We start from the raw sequence: 19,368 nt of genomic DNA on the forward strand, positions 1-19,368 counted from the left end.
CTAGGCCTACAATCAACGACAAAATGTTTTGGGAAGGTTACTCAACAAGGCAACAGAAAGTGGGTATGAAATAAAGACATCGGCACATTTATTACTTTCGAATGTTAAGGCCTTTGTTTGTCGGTTCCCCTTCCCCCTGCCCCCCTGTTCAATGTTGGATTCCCCACAATTCATATACGCGTAAAGATTCACTTTTGAAGCTCAACATTAAAACAGGGGAGGGGAGGAAGGTCGAATCGAAGTAGAACTTTGGGATCTTCCCAAGATTTTTTTCGACGATTGTAGTTGTTCAAAGCTCGATTAATTAAGCTAATCCTGGGTTAACGTGAACTTTGATTCGAGTTTAATTCCTAGTCAATGAAGGCTCTTCAAAAAGATTTTGTTCCTCAGCTTTCACTTGTACTTTTCTGTCAACCTTCCTTGTTTATTACACTGAAGAGACTTTGGAGCCTGAGACCATTCTGAAATCCTAAACTGTGACCATTGTATTGAAATCTCTGTATGAAGGAGAACATTCTCCCGGGATGGTGGGTATTTCGATTCATATAGTCACGGGTTACCCCTGGGAGGCTCCGGCCATGAAGGATGTCTTTTTCAAGCTTGTAGTATCCAGACGGATAACGACCCAGTAACACAAGTTATTACGTTTACACAGAATTATACAGGCATGATTGTTTGATTGTTTGATTGATTGATTGATTAATTGATTGATTGACAACATCAGATGACAGAGTCCGCTGTCCTAAAACGAAATTACCAATTTTGTCATAGCAAACTTCTCTTCTCTGAGTAACACACGTTATTAACTTTTGTTTGCGTTCTTATCATGATATCCTTAGAACATTCGTAATATAGTTGTTAATTTGTGGTGGTTCGCTGTACATGGGACTCTTTTAGACATTTGACATTTTTTTAATTTATCTTACTGTTACCGTTAATACTGGAGGTATTAAAAAAACAGACTAACACGCAGCTCAAAAATACAATTCATGTAGGGGAGAGGACAGTAGAGGGGCACCTCTAGTAAAACTAATACTGAGCCCCTTTAAAGGAAGTAAATTGATAAGAAAAGTAACTAAGTAGAGTAGAAAAAAATGAGAATGATATAGCAGAAGGAAAAAAAAACAAAGAGAAACGAAAACAATCTCCAATACCCTGTTTTTTTTTCTTTGTTTATGTGTCATAAACTGTAATAAATAAATAAATAAATAAATAAATAAATAAATAAGAAATATATTCCGCTATATACAAGCCTCGTCAGTCGTTCGTCACGATTAAACTTCAATATGGCGGCCACTGAAAACCATGCTCGTACAGCGAACTGTCGTTTCGGTATATTCAAGTTTTACAGTGTATTTTTAACGTGACCAAAGATTATAAAAGACGCGATGTCTTATTCTTTTTTTTATTTTTTCTGAAAACTTTCCTCCCGCTTTGACGACGTAAACTCTTAAAAAAACACGCTGGTTTTAAACAGAGATTCAAAATTTCTCTGAGCTTTGAAAAGTCCTCGGAGAGGCAATGGTAGTTGGCTCCGCGAACCCTTTCGTCATGACTGGCCTTGTTGTTTCGCGTTGTTGTTGTTGTTGTTTTCATTGAGAGTGTTTCAGTGGCTTTTTGTTTTACTAGCGACGCACGGGACAGACGCAAGAACAAGCGCAAGCATAAGAATGCTTACTTCACCGTGAAACAAGCATAAGCACAAGCACAAGGATCAAATTCCCGTACAAAGATTGTTAAAAACGAGTAGGAACTGGAACTAGTCAAATTGCAAGGGACTTTTTGTAATGTGGTTTTTGTGATTTGGAGAGTGGCTCTCAAGCCAGACATTTTGGAAATTCTCCGGAACATAAATTCTAAATGTAGCAGAAATTTATCGTGCCATAGTGAGTAGCGGATCGGAATTCTTTCACCAAGAATATCATCATGCAAATTTCGAGTTCATCTGCCTGTTAAAGAATTTGTTCAATTCAACAAAGACTGCATTTCGCGCCTGTATTGGCTCCAGTTCAAAATGGCAGCCAATTTGCGTAAAAGGGCTTATGGATTTGACCGGCTACTTACCTGGTAATTCTTCGGCGTATATTGACCTTTGTTTTTTCGGTTATACGACTGTGGAGAGCTATAACGAACAAAATTAACACAGACAAGAATGCAGGATTTCGTCCGACCCTTTTCAGCATGTAAGCTTAAGTTTCATTTCAGGAAATGTAATCTGAAAGTCAGGCTGTCAACTCGTGATTACGTTTTTGCGGGTGTGAAGTCAGTCCACGTGGCAACGAGTAATGAGGAAATTGTTTTACCACCGCGTGTTCCATATTTTAGTTTCTGTTTACTATTGAAGGAAATGATCCAATTCCGAACGACATATTTTTGGCTTTGTTTCTCCTGTTTTCATAGATGCTGTCACCGTCAATTAGTCAATTAGTTCTAACTGGCTGTCAAGTTCCGATCTCACTGAAGCCAAGCAGCTCTTTGGATATCCTGTGCAAATTGTCACTTGCTTATGTTGTCATGTAAGTTGGGCATGTGTTTGCGTATTATTAACTACTTTTAAATAACCGAGAGTGAGGTCGTTACAGGAAAATCTCACACTGAGGCCTTACCGTACTTATTGACCTAGCGAAAGCGAGGCCGAGGTTTGAAATTTTTCCCATAACTGACGATCGAACGGTCGAGGTTATTAAGTTTTTTATTATATGGCTTTCTTTTTAAGAAAAAAAAAAAAAAAGCATTTCAATTCAAGCCTAACCGCATAATCCGTAATCAGCCCGTGGGCATTACGGGTGCGCAATGGCTCTGATCTCGCTCCTAGCCAATCAGAGAACGGGGTTATATCGGCCACTAACCTTAGCCATATAATAATTTGCTACAACCTCACTTTGCTGCAGCAAATTAATTTTCTTTCTTTTGTTGTTTCTTTCTTTCGTTTTTGTTGGTTTTGTTGTTCAGAGTAGCTTCATTTTCGACAAAATAGAAGCACTGTGGTTAACCCTAGCAGCGCAGCAGTATCTAGTACCAGTTAGTTGTCCTTTGTAAATCTTTAATGGTACTCCTACCGTGTAGCATGGAAATTTTGCGGGTTTTAATTTTTGCGGATTTTGCGGATTGACCTCGATCTGCAAAAATTCGTTCCCGTAGAAAAAAAAGCCCGCAGAATAAAACGCCGCAAAAATTAACTTCGGCTTCAGTCAATTGGACTTGAACAAGAACATTAAGATGATTTTCCATTGGAAAAAGAAACCACGGAGCTTAGATACATTTGGTAGTCTGTATTATTAAACCGTATTGATGAAGCAGTGTTCAGTTGTGCATGGTAGGGGTAGGCTTTTTGTTTTGTTTTGTTGTTGTTCAGTAAGTAGAGTGAACTGTGACTTAACACACCGTACAAAAAAAGTTGAAAATATTAAGGTTTCTTCCACTTAAATGTTCTGCTGCTTGAACAGAGCGTCGCAAAAAATTAGTTCCAAGCAGAAATTTCAGACATCTAGAACTGCAAAACTGACTTGTTCCCGCAAACCACAAAAAATCGCCAATCTGCAAAATAAAACTCTCGCAAAAGTTTCGTGCTACACGGTAATTCTTTGACAGTTTTCCTGTGATTTTGCAAATTAACCCTCTCTCTACCGGAGAGGGGTGGATTCTGCCTTCGCGAAGTTTGGACGTTTGTAACAATTTTAATATGTGACTAAGCGCCACCAAACCTTGTGAATCACCCAGAAAATTATTCGGGAACAATTAGATGGAGTAAGTCAATGTTCTTTTAATTTGATGTTACTATGGCAACAAAATTTTGACATCATTTCAGATCATTGGAATATTCCTGTTTTCAATAGGCAAATATTAACTTTCTTACGACAACTTTCTTATTTTTAGATCATTTTAGTGTTCTATGGGTCATTTTGAGCAGTTTTAAGTCCATTTTGGTCAATATCTACAGTTTGTGAAAAAAAAAAAAAAAAACAGAGATCCAAGCTACAATCGTGGACAAACTGTCAAGAACTGACGTACCCTGCCAAGCGTTTTTACTAGTATACAATCAAACAACCATATTTCCCCCGACTCAATGTTGTTTTGTGGTTCACGAACAGTTGCCCAATCAGCACTTCCCAAATCAACTTTGTATAGGGTGAGGGAGTGGGGGGGGGGGGGGGGGGGAAGGAGAAGTAAATGTTGTAGAATTCCGAGGGGAGGAATTATAGTAAATAAGTTGCGGTTACACTACAGCTCTTACCCAAAGCTCCCCTCGGGTAAATAGCTTGGGTTGGGTTTACTCTGGGTTTTGATCGATTTCATGCTTGCGGTTACACGCTGATAAATTGCCCGAGGGGAACAGTAAAGCTTTTTCCCGATTTAGCAGGAAACATTGATAAATGCAAACATGGATGACACGAACCGTGAAATGTTTTCGGTAATTCTGCTGCTTTTATTACAACTTCCACTTCGAATAGATTAAGTAGTTCAGCAAATTATTTTAAGAAGAGAACGTCGACGCCAACAACAAATACTCTTTTTCCAGAGATTGTACTTTTTACTTTTTTATTTAAGAAGACGTCAAATCGTCGTTAGCCAACGTAGACGAGCTTAGGCGTTTCCGCGACCACAAAATTGGTTTCAGCGACTTTTGAACGAAAGGAATCTGGACCACTGGTGGAAAGAGAACTTTCGCGTGTCTCGAGGCACTTTTGAATTTATCTCAACGTCAAAACACCAGGATGCGAGAGGCTTTTCCCGTCGACAAGCGAGTAGCTGTTAGTTTATGGCGTTTAGTAAAAGGTAAATGCTTGCCTACCGATCTTGTGGATTAATGATGGGACTAGCGAAACCTACAGCAATTAAATGCTGCCATGAATTTGTACAAGAAATCTGTAGCTTTCAAAACGAGTTTATAAAGCTCCCTTCTACATTTGAAACACATTTAAACGTATAAAAATTACTTACAGAAACGCTCTGAAAACCAACCGCAGTAGCGGGTAGGATTTGGCGCACAGCACGTAAACATCACGTGATTTCTAGTGTTTCGTACATTTCACTTTCTCGTGATTGGTTGAGCCGCTTTGGGTTCTCCATAACACATGGACCTTACCTCTGGAACTGTCATGGGAAATTATTTTGTTCTTTTTGACGTATCCATGGAAATTTCCCCAAGGCAATTTCACTCTGGGAATGTCGGTTACACACAAAAAGTTGTTTCCCGTGGGCAAGAGCGATTTACCCAAGGGTAAAATGGCCAGTGTAACCGCACCTATAATAATTGTTTTTTGTTGGCCGCGTTCCGTTTTCTTACGAGTTTTGTCCACAATTGTAGATATAACAGATCAAACTGATTGCGACCATTTCGAAATCGTAATGTAATGCTGTCGTCATGTGACGTCATTACTCCCCCAGCTAGAAGACCAAAGAAGCCCGGTCTAGCTAGAGTTTTCTAATCCCTGTTCTTTGCATTAATGTTGTAAATTGGTTTGTGGAAATAAAGAAACTCGAATGATTAAGTTACTTTTTTTATTGTTCTTAGCCGAGTACGGTCGGACGAGGTAAATGAAGGAAACAATGGGGATGGCAACTCGACAATATAAGCTTTCTTTCATAATGAGATTCTCACTGAGCAACTCGGAAATGGACAAGTCAGCATTTTGACTTGAAAAAATTTGCGACTTCATCCGGCCTAGACTTAAGTTTTGTACAGTCAACGAAGGCTAATTTCACCTGAAAAGATGTCATTACGTAATCATTCAAGTCTAGGTGTTAATGAAATCTGAAGGCCTCTCCGTTGTTTGTCAAAGTTTCCCAGAATTCCCGGAAGAGTTTAATCGGCCTTCCCAGAAACGAATGCAAATCACACCCAGCCGAAGAATCCTATCTTTGATCTTCTCTTCTTGTGCGTGTTAACCAGCCTAAGGTATGGCCAACGAACAAGAGCCCACCAAAAAAGCATCAACGAGTAATTTGCTCGTCTTTTCCAAGCCATGGGATCTCAGTGATTGTGTCCTGTTAGTTGAGAGTTCCACCTTCCACGTTCATCGCAATATCCTAATGATGTGGTCCGATGTATTCAGACGAATGTTTACTGCAGAATTCAGAGAGAAGGCCTCTAAGGAAGTCGAACTACCAGGGAAGAAAGCTAACGAAATCCAAGAAATGTTGTTGATGATTTACCCTACTTCCTCGAAGCAAATCGACCAAAGCAACTTCTTGTTCTTGCTGAGCCTTGGTAGAGAGTACATGATGGCGAAGCTCACTGAGAAGTGTGAGGACTACTTAATACGCTGCCTTGAAAATCCCGAGCCGAATATTTCCTTTAATTTTCCAACTTATTCTTGCTATTTGTGTTTAGAGTTCCTTGACATCGCACAGGAATATGGGCTGGAGAGGTTGCAAGTTGTGTGCACAGAAAAGATACAAAACATTAGCTTCTACGAGCTAAGAAATCACGAGACGTACGAGAAAATCAGCCTTCCCAACTATCGAAAAATATTCGAGGGTAAGATTAAAAAGATGGAAGAACAGTTGAATGGCAAGGTACAGGAGCTGAATGCCAAGAAGAATGAAGTATTGAGAGGTGAACAAGCACACAAGAATAAAATACAAGACCTAGAGTCCGCAAATAAAAGACTCAAATCTTATGCTTCCAGTGCCCTCAGGAAGTTTGAGAATGTTATACAAATTCTGGAATTTATCACTCCAGGCAAGTCTCCCCCAGTTCAGCGGGTTCCCGTTTATAGCAGTTATACGGATCCCCTACATGAGAAATTAGTCAGAATTAAAACATTCAGATGGGTAGTTAAAGAAACTCTATGATCCACTGTCAGCTCTCTATACCGAACTGAAACGCCTACAGTCATCTTGACTTGGGACATTTATTTCAGCGCCAGTCAATTCTTATTTCTTTTATGCCTGATTTACAAAACACAACACAACATAAGCGAAGGAGAGTTTGGAATGCAAGATAGCTTTTATTAATTATATAACTACATTTATCTACAGCTTTCAAAATTAGCAGCTGCACATCAAAAGAACTACTTAACAAACTAAGACTAAGCGATTGTCTCAGTAAATATCACTAACAACAAAAGCAAAACCTTCCAGGGCAGGTACATAAAACATGTAGGCTTTAAGCAATTTCTTTTTTATTTTGTCTAATGGTGATGGCAAAAATCGGCAAAGTCATGGGTTGTTTTCGGCTTTATTCATTTGTTCCAAAGAGAAGACTGTGTCGACTGAGGTAGCTGAGTGCTCAAATCAGGAGCAAGTTGTGATCTTTTAGGATCATAACAATCACTGTTTCCTTTCCGGTGGTTGTAAGAGGTCTATCAGACATGCAGCAACAGACGCTGAATATAATGGTACTAGTTTTACAAGAGTTACATGCAATGCTAGGTACAATTTGCCAAATAAAGAAGCAACAAGAAGCAGCAGTTGTCGTGCAAAATGTTGTAAAATTGTCACAGATTTGCTTCGCTTATGCATTTGCTAAGATTTCAAACTCATTTGCCCTTAAAAAACTCGTACAGCATCCTTTAATCAGGTAGCTCGATACGTATTTCAAAGTTTCAATTAGATCCTCAGTATAAGTAGCTATTGTGCACTGAGGTAACTGCGTATGAACTCAAAGAATGCGGTTAAAGGAACTCAGTGAACTATACTTGGAGGCATTCTGTAGTCTATATTAATGCAATACTCCGTGTATTCATAATTTTATTATTATAAATTTATAGCCTTTATACCAGCGTAAAAGTTTCAAAACAGTCTGGAGCATTTATCGCGTTTATACAATCGCAAATTCTCTCTTAGGACTGCGTTGGCCTCGCTCAGGTAGTTTACAATGGAGACAGCAAGTTATTCGGCATACTGATGATTCATTATTCGGAATAAAGTTTTTTTGCTAGGACTGAATAAAGGTCTTTCTCTCATTACTCTGTTGTTAATCACCCGGGTACAAGCAGGTGGTGAAAAGCATCGGCGCTAATATTACCTGTCGGATCCCCTCAAGAAAACGTATAGAAAGGTATCTGTATGTCATCGTTGACAATTGCGTTCACACGTGACTTTGCGGAAGTGAACTATAGGCGTTTGCTTGCAGCCTATATACGCTATTCCCAGGATTTTTACATTGGCGAATTTTAGATCCTTCCGGTCTCACTGGCTGTGTTTCATAACGTTCAAACCAGTGTTTGGCTTATTAAATCCCTTGGTTTGTTTTGACGTACTGTAAGCTGTAGTCGTCGTAGCTGCTAAGGAGATTGTTAAACAGTGTAAATGTAATTCATTTACCCACGAAGCACCAAAGAGCTCTCGGAGCTCGTTCAAAGGTGTCCGTGCGTTCCAGGTCGAATTGGAATTTGGAAATGTTGGGTGATGACTTAAACAACAGCTATTTAATTAAGAGAATATGGATTTAATAATAGTAACAGTTAGCCAAAAAATGATAGTCAACACCATCGGAAACATTCGGAAGTCTTTCGATATCTTCATGTTCGTAACTATCTGACAATTTTTGTTAATCTGCATCTCTTTCCATTGGGTCTACTAGACATATTCAGTGAAAGTCCCTTTTAAAGACCTAAATGACAACCTCCCTACCTTTATCCATGCTTTAACTTCATCGTGAAATCCTTACCCTTTTATACTGACCTCTAGCCCACCCTGGAAAAGGTACCATTTCTCGGGCGGAGCCTAGAGTACTCCCTATACGGGAACCCCATCTGGACTGGTTTTCAGTTATGTACAGCATGTAGGCTGATTTTATGTGAACGGAAGTCCTTTACGTCCACCGGTCCGTAAAGGTTCCAGTTCAGAGAAGAGCAAAGAATTTGAGACAAAGCCTATTGGCTGCCTCATGATCAGTTAATAAACAGAACTTGTTTGTCAAAAGTTTCCGAGAAATCCCGGAAGAGTTTACTGACTTCCGAGAAGTCAGTACAATACACACCCACCAGAAGAATGCATCTTTGATCTTCTTGTTTTGTACGTATTAAGAAAAGATGTCTCAAATAATGGCCAAACAAGCTGCAGCCAAAAATCTTATTGACTTCTCTAGGCCTTGGGAATTCAGCGATGTTGTTCTTCTTGTGGAAGGAAACAGGTTTTATGTCCATCGCAGTATCCTTGGAATATGGTCGCCTGTGTTCTCACGAATGTTTACTGCAGACTTCAGAGAGAAAACCGCCAGACAAGTCCCTCTTCCAGGGAAGAAAGCAAGCGAGATAAAAGAGCTGCTGCTTGTGATTTATCCAAGTTCCTCAAAACAGATAGATGAAAACAACTGCTTGTTCCTGCTAGATCTCGCCAGAGAATACATGATGAAGAAACTCACTGAGAAATGTGAGGACTATCTGATTGACTCCCTTGAAAAGCCCGGACAGCCGCAACCCGACGTTTACTACTCTGGACCTCGACAACTAAATCCCTGGAGACGCTGTTGCCTGAACCTCCTTGAGATCGCACAGTACTATGGATTGGAGACTCTTGAAACGGCCTGCATCAACAAGGCACAAAGCGTCAGCTTCACTGACCTGAAAAATCACGATATATACAAGAAAATCAACCTTACCAACTATCGTAGGATAGTCGAGGGAAAGATTAAAAAGATGGAACAGGAGCTGAGTGCCAGAGAAAGGGATGTGCAAGAGTTAGAGTCCGCATTCAAGAGGAAAGTAGGAGAGCTAGATGGGGCATCTCAAGAGGTCAAATCTCGTGCTTCAAATGCGGTGAAAAAGTTTGAGAATGTTGTAACTATTCTTGAATTTTTTGTTACCAAGTCTCGTCATAGTTCATTCTACTCCTATTATTCCGATTCCACTGATGACAAATTAGAATGCATTAGTGAATCAGGTGGTTATTTGGAGAGGCTTTATAATCCTCTGTCAGAACTGTACACTGATCTGCAAGCCATTATGCGTCATGCAAATGACATGAATTCGGCAGTACAGCGTTAAACTTTTGTTTCAGTTCTCAAATTGTACTTATTGTCAGTAGTCTGTTTAATTTTAGTTTCCCGAGAATTTTGCAAGCTGACCATGATAATTTAGAATTCAGAATAATATATCATGTATAGATGACTTGAGTCAATTATAGCTCGATGGTTATCTGACATTTTTACCGAGGAATGACGTCTAAACAATTTTGTGTTTCATGTATCTATCTTGAGCATTTTTATCACATTATGAACTTTCATGTGTATTAAATAGTTGCATACGATACTGTAAGACCTTGTTTATATACAACGAACTGAGTTAAAGTGCTAGAAACAGAAGGACAGGACTCATAAGTTATTAGACTGATTTATTCGGATACACTCAGCAGGTAGCCGGCAGAACAGCGCCCATAGCTTTTCATTACAGTTTTTTAAATCGAGTTTTCTTTGTTTATGCCATGACCTTAATGGGTCAGTTATTAAAAGACAGTTAAGACTAAGCCATTTTCAATTTTTCCAACAGTCATATTTGAACATTGTCTGCTGCCGACAGAAACAAGAAGGCTTGCATCCCAGACTAGAAAACTATTTATCTACTAAAAAAAAAAACCACTTATATTAAAAACAGATTTGAAGGCCCACTGATAATCTTAAGCCGCGATCTAAGTTAGACTCTGAGTTTATAACAGTATTGTAATCAGTTGTAAGTAATAAAGTCTACCTTTATTAAATACGGGCACTAGAACCCTTACACGATCGATGTACCGTGAATTAGTTTGTGTCACTTTCATGCTTGCTGATCCTTGAGAGCATGACGGAGTCATGAAAAGCATCCCTTAGAAGCGGTGGGTCTAGGGGAGGGGCCCAGGAGCTTGTTTTTTTTTTTAAACCAAAACCAAAGCCCTCAGAGATATATCACAAAAATGAGCAAATCGAGCGTTTAAGAGAGGGCCCACATCTTACCTGAAGCTCTCATGACAGATACCGTGTGTTATTTACCGACTGTAGGCTCGTATCTGGAAAAACTGGGCCCGAGGTGTTGGGTACGGTCGTATTCAAGACAGAGGACATAGCTTTTCCCAATACAGACCGATCTACGCCGGTGAATGACATATTTTTCCCGCCAAAAAGCAAGGCCCCGGTCTTGCAAAAGATCCGCCTGTATTCGCGGTCAAGACTGAAAAATTCCGCCAACCAGAACTAATCAGACTGGTTGTGTGCATAGGTTTGGTACAGCTTTAGATAACCTGACAGTTTTTACAATATATTTCAGCTACGCGAGTGTTTTTTTATACTGTACTTCCTCAAGCTTTCTTCTCTCACAGGCTACTTCAGTTCAGTCCTCGTTTTTCGAAGGGGAACCCCACCCCCCCCCCCCCCCAGCGGGGTTAACACACTTTTCCATATCTCAAATTGACTTTGGACACTTAATGAGGTTTACACAATGTAGCAGGAGCAATGTAGTATTTATTAGGCAGACAACGGAGTGAAGAGAGCTCCAGGTAAGGCAAGAAACATCACTGGGGCTTAGTGAGGCCTTTATGGATTGTGCTAGTAAAAGTCGCATATTATGCTACTAGCAGTGCCCGATTTTTTTTCCCAAATAATGATCAAAATTATGTTCGTTTTTGAAATTTAAGCTACTTTTCTTACCACAAAACAAATGCAAACTTATCTACTTGTTGTTAAAAAACATGATATTTTCTTCATTTTGAGTTACACACTTGCTCTGATGAACTCAACCAAGAGAGGATGCCTTCATGTTAGTATCACATTTCATATATTCCGATCTTTAGCAATTTGAGCAGGTTCTGGTCTATCAGGCGCTGTTCTTCTTCTCGTCACTGTAAGGTGCTCGACGCCATTTTGTTGCCCGTTAAAGCGGGAACTGGGACCGACGAAATCCGGTGTGCTCAGTCCTCTAGACGACGAATGACAGTATTAATTGCGGTAACCTTCTTCCCCGTCCCCAAGACAAATGAAAATGAACTGAACCATGGACAGAACTTGAAAATAATCAATATTAGAGACCAAGTATGTCATGACTCCCGTAATGATACCTTAAAAAAAAAAACTAAAAATATGCCGATTATGATAGCAGTGCTACTTTAAACTTAAAAAAAGTGCAAAAATTATGCTCGGTTTTACAAATTATGCCAAAAATTATACTAGCACAATCGATAAGGACCTAGGTTTAGTACAGATCGACAGTATTTAGGGTTAAGCAGTGATTCAAAAACGGTTAGTTTTCGTTTATTGTGATGAGCAACTCTTTATAAATATATTAAAAATTACAATCCTCGGCACTTTCGCGGGTTCTTAAATTAGCGATTTTAAAAAAATTCGCGAACTTAAAGACCCGCGAAAAATAAAGACCGCGAACTTTGATCTCGCGAAATTTAATCGACATAGAAAAATCATGTATTTGTGTTTTCAAGGGTCCTGAACAATTTTTAACACAAGGTGTTAGTTCAAGGAGCTATCATCTATCAACTTTAGATATTAATCAGTGTGAAGATTCGCCTCAAGTTCTTCTTCGCGGCATCTGAGTCATCATCTTTGCACAGTTCCTCCAATACATCCTTTGTACAGTCGTCAAATTGACAATCCTGTACCGGCTCCTTGTAGTGTCTAGTTACGAGTGTCTTGTATCTTTCCATTATTGCCCTGTTCCTTACGGTATCGTCCATTTCAAATATCACCTCTGTCAACAGGAATTTCCAGACCTCCCTGAATCAATAGGGATCGACGATAGTTTTCATCAGTAACGATACTCGATAATGACTCGCTCGGAAGAACAAGAAGACTTTTTTCATTACTGTAAGACTGACTTTTAGAGGAATACAGCTGCCGCTAAGGGACAACATATTGGTTTTGTTTCGCTTGTTGATTAACGTACAATTTTTGTAAAAAAGAAAAAATAAAGTAACTTAATCGCCAATTAAGCGGTTTTAAATTCCCTACAAACACAATTTTTCTCCGCGATCGCGAAATCATAGAGACTCGCGAAATGTGCCGAGAAAATTTTCGCGAAATTTAAGTCCCGCGAAAATAAAGGAGACTAAGCTAGTCTTCATCAGGTGTAGCGGTAATGATTAGACTGAAATGAAGCAAGCGTTTCGGGTTCGAGGCTTTCACTATTCTGTTCTTTCCCTTCTTTACCTCGATCAGAGTTAATTTTGAAATAAGTCTCACTACATGTTATTTTAAGTGAAGGTCCAAGATCAGTTTGAATGATCGAAACGAATGCGTACCTGTTTTTTAAAAAGATGCTATACGAGAACGGGGGGAGGGGAGGGCTGGGGATGGTCACGCTTGGAATTGACCGAGCCATTATCTTCCGGGTTTTATTCAGCTTCCGCGTATAGACATTCAAAAGACAGGTTGTTTGGGGCTTTTACTGGAAAATAATCATCTTTTTTGTTGTTGTTTAACTTACTCCGGTTTAGAAATAGCCAAAAATGTATCCCATTTTGCTCCCGATAACGAAAAACGAAAAACGAAAACCTAAAACGAAAACGGAAACGAAAAACGTGCGCTTCTCCGTCACAAATCGCAATAGAAAAGACTGAGTTATTTTAAGAAATAAGTTCTTAATTATTTGGTTTTCTAGATTTGATACTGACATCACGTTGGTGTATTGTGTTAAATCTCAAGCCAGGACTTGAACGAATATTTAAAATTATAGTATCCAAAATAGTCCCAAAATTGCACGTCCTCAGAGAATACGGCCTCATAATAGCATGACTTTGCAGATATCTTGTTTCAAAGCGATAATTAAACATCAATTAGAAATTTTCGGTGGTTTTCAGACGTGCTGTAGGCAAGACGATCCTGAGAGCAGATCACGTACTTTGCTCATGTAAATGAGTGCGAAACTCCATCAGTCATAATATTTATCTTTGTTTTGAAGACGGCGATAAAAAATATTAGCATATTAACATTCACTTCATGGAGCTGAGCCGGAAAGAGTGAACTGAAGTTGGTGAGAACAGACCTTTGTATTTTCCCCTCTCTCCTTAGTTATAATATAATTACAACTGTGATCATCGCCTCGCCGTTGTAAGCTTCTGTCGAAGGTCTCAGAGTACTGTGTAGAGAATCGAATATACGAAAAACGTGACCGAGTGTCCGGCCCATAACAACAGGACATACTGACCTTTTAGGCCGATCCGCAAAGTATTTATTAGTGGTTCAGATATCACTGAAATTTGGGATAAATTGTTACCTGGCTGTCTGGATTTCCCGTCTCCACTCATCCATGCTGTCGAATCTTTCTTAAAATCGCGGGGAAATTAAACACCGGTTTATTTTAGAATAACAAATGGATAAGGGGTTTTGTTTCTGAAGAAACTGTGGTGCTGCGTCGGTGGGGAGTAGAAACAAATGTTTGTTTTTATAAACAGAGTTGATAACTAAAGGTAAATTGGCCACCGTAAAGAGATTCGGGTGCCGACGATTGCAACGTTAACTAACCCTACGCTGCCGAAGGGTTTATGCTCGAAACGACATCAGCACCCGAATCCCGTTACAGTGGCCAAATTAATTTCTCCACTCTGTTGATAAAACCAACCATTTATTTTTAAAAATTATTACTTCTGATACAGTCAAGCCGTAACTAAGCATGGTCACCAATACCGAACAGGTGCACTGCTGGTTTGTCGCGCATTTCGGCTGAGTACGCCATTTTCATCAGTTAAGTTGACCAGTGAAATTCGTTTTGCTCTTAGATATTTGTAAATGATTATTGGAGTTTAATTAAGTCTTCACTGATTTGGGAGTTGGTCTTACAGCCCAGTGAATTTCTACCATAAATAATCGATATCAACGACAGAATCAGGAAAAGGCAAGAATCACTGTTCTGTACCTCATCTCCTTAATTAGGAAGGGTGTAAAGAAGAAAGCTTCATCGAAAGCGGGATGAAATATTTAATTCTTTAGACCAACGAGATAAGTTTTCACTTTCAAGAGAGCCGAAAACAAAACAAAACAAAACAAAACAAAACGCCCCTTTATAAGAAAAGCTGGTGTTAAGAAACGCCTCTCCGGGATTTATTCAAGAAAGTACAGGCCGCGTTTTTCACCAGCAAGCGTGATTTCACACGATATTTCAGCGTTTTTGCTCCATGTAAGGCTTGTTCCAAACGTCGCGCTACTGCCGTGCCGAACTTAATTCAAGAATTTAATTCGACTTAAACACGGCAGTAGCACGACGTTTGAAACCATTTAGTTCGGCAGTCTGAATTAAGTTCGACACGACTATCAGCACGGCAATAACACGGCAGGCCTTATCGTGCCGCACGGCAGTAGCCGGCGACTTGGTTTCAAACAGCGTGCTATTGCCGTGCCGAACTAAATTCATAAATTATTTTAATGTGTTTTGGGTTAATTTTGTCGTTTTCTATATTTTCTGTATTTTAGAATTTGGCGCGACTGTATTAAATTCGAGGTTTGAAGTCACTGCCGGGTCAAACTAATTTTAAGTTCGGCACGGCAGTATAGTGCACGACGTTTGGAACAGGCCTTAACACACCCTCTCCCCGACAAAAACAAAGCCCTTCGTTAAATTCGTTTCTCCTTCATTTCCGAGAAACTGTGTCGTTAGTTCATGTAGTAATGTGGTTCTGTTCTACTCAGTTTTGAGTCAGTCTGTAGGTAATATCAAATACTAAAGTAGTAAGTTCAATCTATCTTTTGAGTCTGTGGATGAAATCCTGAATGATCGATTGCGTGTGAACCGAGCAGTACTTTAATTTCCTGTGGTGCCGTTTATTATGTTTCACAAGGTTATTCTATAAGTTTTGAGTCTAAGGATAAAATCCTAAAGTTGAAACCTACGGAGCTGCAATTTTCTGCGGTGCTGTTTGGTTCTGGAAATGTTGCAAAAAATAAAAAAATAAATAAATAAATAAAATGGAATATTGTTCTATTATTAAACGGCCGATCAGTATGTCTTAGACGTGATCACGTGACTGGGGATAATCGAGTATGCAACGCACGTACGTCGGTGATTTGAAATAAATTTGTCTGAACTGCGCGTCTCCCTAATGATGGCTTTTGTTCTAGAAAGTCTTATTAGCATATTAACACACGTCTCCACAAAGCGCTCAAGTACCGGTTATGCTTTGAAAGAGAAATCGGAGAGCTAACCGATGTAAGGTAAGAAATTGGTCAATTTTCATCTTTACTGCTAGTTACATCAGTTTGAAAAAAGACACTCTGCCGGCAGTATCGACTTTATGGATTTATGTAGTCCATCGATATTTAAATACACAAGGTTAATTATAAATATAACGTATAAAGCTCCATTGTTTTTTCTGATATATCCAGTCTGCAGTCTGCACTTTATTCAACTTATTTGTTAACGATACTAAAAACCTCGTGCGAGCGTAGTATTTTGCGGACTAAATTGTTTTGGAATACGTCCACGCTAGCATGGCTACACTCACTATGCATCGCTCAGTGTAACTGAAATATTCCCATGTCCTACTGAAGAAAATCGATTTTTTTTTTCCGCGACTGTACAAATGATTAAGCAGAGTTGTATTTAACAGCAATAATACCAAGGATGGCCTTAACGGTTGTGAAAAAAAGCTGAGGATTAAATCGTGTTTTCTCTGAGTATAGATAGTATAAAGCTCAACTTCATTATTTTATATCCCGTTCAGACGTGCTCAGCCATCGTCTTTCAATTCTCTTTTAAAGTATCATCAACGCAAGCTTCTCAGATATATAAATATCGAGTTTAACAGTCGAATATTGCTTTGTTTGTAACAGATTCAGCTGCCTAATGATGATTCTAACAGCGCCTGTTTTTCTTTTTTAATTTTCCTGCTTCGGATCGAAATGTGAAATCTCCCCACGTAATGTCATACATTGTGTTATAACATCATGAGAATTTAACACTATGAGTCACGCGTTTCAGTTTATCCAGTGACCTCTGTGCTGGCAATGTATTGATACTGAAATTCGATCGTATGATTTAAAGTTGCAATATAGTATAAATTTTGTATACCAATTAAAACTACATATTCATTGATATTCTCCTGAAAATTGTCAGCGACGCCTTATTTTTCCTGATTTCCTGACATAATTCTTTTTCAATTTTTACAACTACAGTCTATGTACACAACACTTGAGCGCTCAGTTGGCAAGAATCGAGAGAGCAACGATGAAGTGCCAATTTGACCACAAGTACGTGGCAGACCCATGAAGTACGTGTTATTTTTAGCCGGACCTGTAAACAATGCGCTGAAATAAGGAAGTCGGTTTGAAACTTCGGCGGCGCGACAGGAAAGAACTGTTTCGTCAGACATTTGGAAACCAACTTGAACGTGATTAAATATGAACTACACTTTGGCAGGCATTTTTGCATAATGTGATAATACTTAATCTCTTTTTTCGCTTCTTTTTTTGTACTCAGACACATTAGAATTTCTTTGGCATGTCGTGGGTATAAACTGACGTTTATTTCCGCTGTTATGATTTGGATGAACAGGTGGTGACTATTCTGAGCCAAAACTTCATCGGAGCATGACGCAGAAAACACTTCGCCATGGAACGACCGACAGCGCTATGAAGCCAACGCTGGATCAAAAACGAAACAGTTACTCAAGTAAGCAATGTTTTTATTATTTGATAATCCTAGCAACTCCTAAACTGATTCAGTCCTTCTTGCATGTTGTGGGGGTGTTCTCCAAGCTCAAAGACGAAACATCCAATTTTAATAAGTTATACAATTAGACTTTGGAACACGTTCACAAACATGGCGGTAGGCAGCTCAGTAGAACGTGAAATTGTCTCGATCTGTAGAAAATTTGAAAAATTGCCGGCACGTTCTATCCGTCGCTAACTTGTCTTTCCTTCAAAAACCAATGGTTAATACTCTTTTTTTTAATATACACTGTATCATAAGTCTCAAGTACTGAGTAATTCGTAGCCAAACAGCGGAAAAATTACAGAGCCAATGCATTCACTCACCATTTAAAAAGAGTCGAAGAGGGTCATAACACTGAAATGTTTGAGTGGAAATACAACCGTGATAACCGGCTTTTTCCAATGAACGGACGAAACGTTTTCCATTTCTTTAATGAACTGTTTGCTGTGTTTCCATAGAGTTATGGAAACAATTCTGTCAACCATTCAGAGTGCAGGCTTGGCAGCAGGTCGTTTTATAAACAACAAAAAACATCTCTTGATGACACAGGGAAGAGTTTTTACATTACTAGTAAGGCATATGATTTAACCGCTAAGAAAGGAGAATGGGTCTGGTTTGAATTGAACATCGTTTTGAAATACACCGCTTGTTCTGAAATGAGGTTACTTTCGAGTTAAGGTCGCAGACCACTAAAGAAAATTCTGGGGAGAAAATTTGAATGATCATAAACCAAGTGGATAAATGTGATAAGTGGTTGTGCAGCATCGATACCAAATACTCGATATCATGAAAAATAAAAAACGATACACCATATCGGTTGTTTCGATATCGATTTGAATCTACGCTAGTCACGTGACCACTGAGAACATCATCGCTTCTGCGTGCATTGCGCGATAGGCATGTGGCTTGTTTTTGTAAACATTTTGTTATCTGCTATCAGTAAAGCGAGAAAGGTGAGGGTTTGTTTGATGTATATTATAAACAGCTACCAAATCACCCGAATGATCGCAAAATCTCTGCAAAGTCCAGGGGCGTAGCCAGGGGAGGGTTCCAGGGGTTCCGGAACCCCCCCTCTCCTATTTTTACAGCGATTTTATCCCAGCAAGAGTGTAATGGACTCGCGATTCCTGAAATTCTTCGTTTTGTTCTATCCTTACAACTAGTAATAGTTTTCACTGCTGGCCCCGCTTTTGAAGATCTGTTTAACACCTGTATATGGTTTTTACTGGATATAAATACTGTGCGTACGAATGTTAAAAAAGAAACGATTGAATATTTATTGAAGTTAACATCCATGTAACTGGTTAGCATATTTCTCTGTAAATTTCACATTGAAATCTATTACAGTCATACAGTTTTGTTTTGTGAAACAACAACGTATTGTATGTATAATTATGTGATTTGAAAGACTGCTGAAGATGCAGAAGATGGCGAAACGTGACTTCGTGGTTGCAAGACCTTGACAGTCACTCTGCTAGAAGATGGAAAAACGCAAACTCGTGGTTGAAATGCAGCTAAATGATGGCGAAATGCGAACTCGAGGTTGCAGGACCTTGAAACACTGCTAAAAAGACCTCGAAATGCTGCTAGAAGAAGACGAAACGCAAACTCTTGCTCGCAAGCCCGTCAAACGCTGCTCAAAGACCTCGTGGTTGCAGAATGGCAGCTACCCGACAGCACCTTGCCCGCTTGCTGAAATATTACCCGAGACCACCGTGCGCACCTAATTTGATCAAATCGAGATTTTTTTCGCATTCTAACAAATTTACTTACAGTACTTACTTTCTTACATTTTTAA

General features: G+C 39.3%; 2 protein-coding genes and 2 long non-coding RNA genes across 8 annotated transcripts in view; 3 read left to right on the forward strand and 1 right to left on the reverse strand.

The window, feature by feature from the left end:
- The first annotated feature begins 2,161 nt into the window (after nt 1-2,161).
- On the forward strand, nt 2,162-8,075 carry LOC146455043 (BTB and MATH domain-containing protein 36-like). The gene is made up of 3 exons (XM_085094764.1): nt 2,162-2,183; nt 2,401-2,516; nt 5,516-8,075. The coding sequence occupies exon 3, from the start codon at nt 5,902-5,904 to the stop codon at nt 6,796-6,798; it is 897 nt and encodes a 298-aa protein (XP_084950890.1). The 5' UTR covers nt 2,162-2,183; nt 2,401-2,516; nt 5,516-5,901; the 3' UTR covers nt 6,799-8,075.
- Nucleotides 8,076-8,424: 349 nt separating this feature from the next.
- Nucleotides 8,425-10,673, forward strand: LOC146455044 (BTB and MATH domain-containing protein 36-like). The gene has a single exon (XM_085094763.1). It carries the CDS (start codon nt 8,982-8,984, stop codon nt 9,933-9,935), a length of 954 nt encoding a protein of 317 aa, XP_084950889.1. The 5' UTR covers nt 8,425-8,981; the 3' UTR covers nt 9,936-10,673.
- A 1,082-nt stretch (nt 10,674-11,755) lies between these two features.
- Nucleotides 11,756-15,193, reverse strand: LOC146455045 (uncharacterized). The gene is made up of 2 exons (XR_014859105.1): nt 14,142-15,193; nt 11,756-12,643 (listed from the first exon to the last, which is right to left on the reverse strand). It is a non-coding gene; the product is annotated as an uncharacterized LOC146455045 (long non-coding RNA).
- Nucleotides 15,194-15,824: 631 nt separating this feature from the next.
- The window catches only part of LOC146455046 (uncharacterized), a 50,427-nt gene continuing 46,883 nt past the window's right edge, over nt 15,825-19,368 (forward strand). For 4 of the 5 annotated variants that reach the window (XR_014859110.1, XR_014859108.1, XR_014859111.1 and 1 more), the window contains exons 1-2: nt 17,033-17,127; nt 17,412-17,528. This is a non-coding gene — a long non-coding RNA (uncharacterized LOC146455046). Of the gene's footprint in view, nt 16,073-17,032; nt 17,128-17,411; nt 17,529-19,368 lie in introns of those variants that run through there. The other variant, XR_014859109.1, reaches the window with a different exon arrangement.

The sequence above is a fragment of the Pavona decussata genome, unplaced genomic scaffold, assembly GCF_977016875.1.
Source record: "Pavona decussata unplaced genomic scaffold, jaPavDecu1.1 SCAFFOLD_286, whole genome shotgun sequence".
Classification (NCBI taxonomy): Eukaryota; Metazoa; Cnidaria; class Anthozoa; order Scleractinia; family Agariciidae; genus Pavona; species Pavona decussata.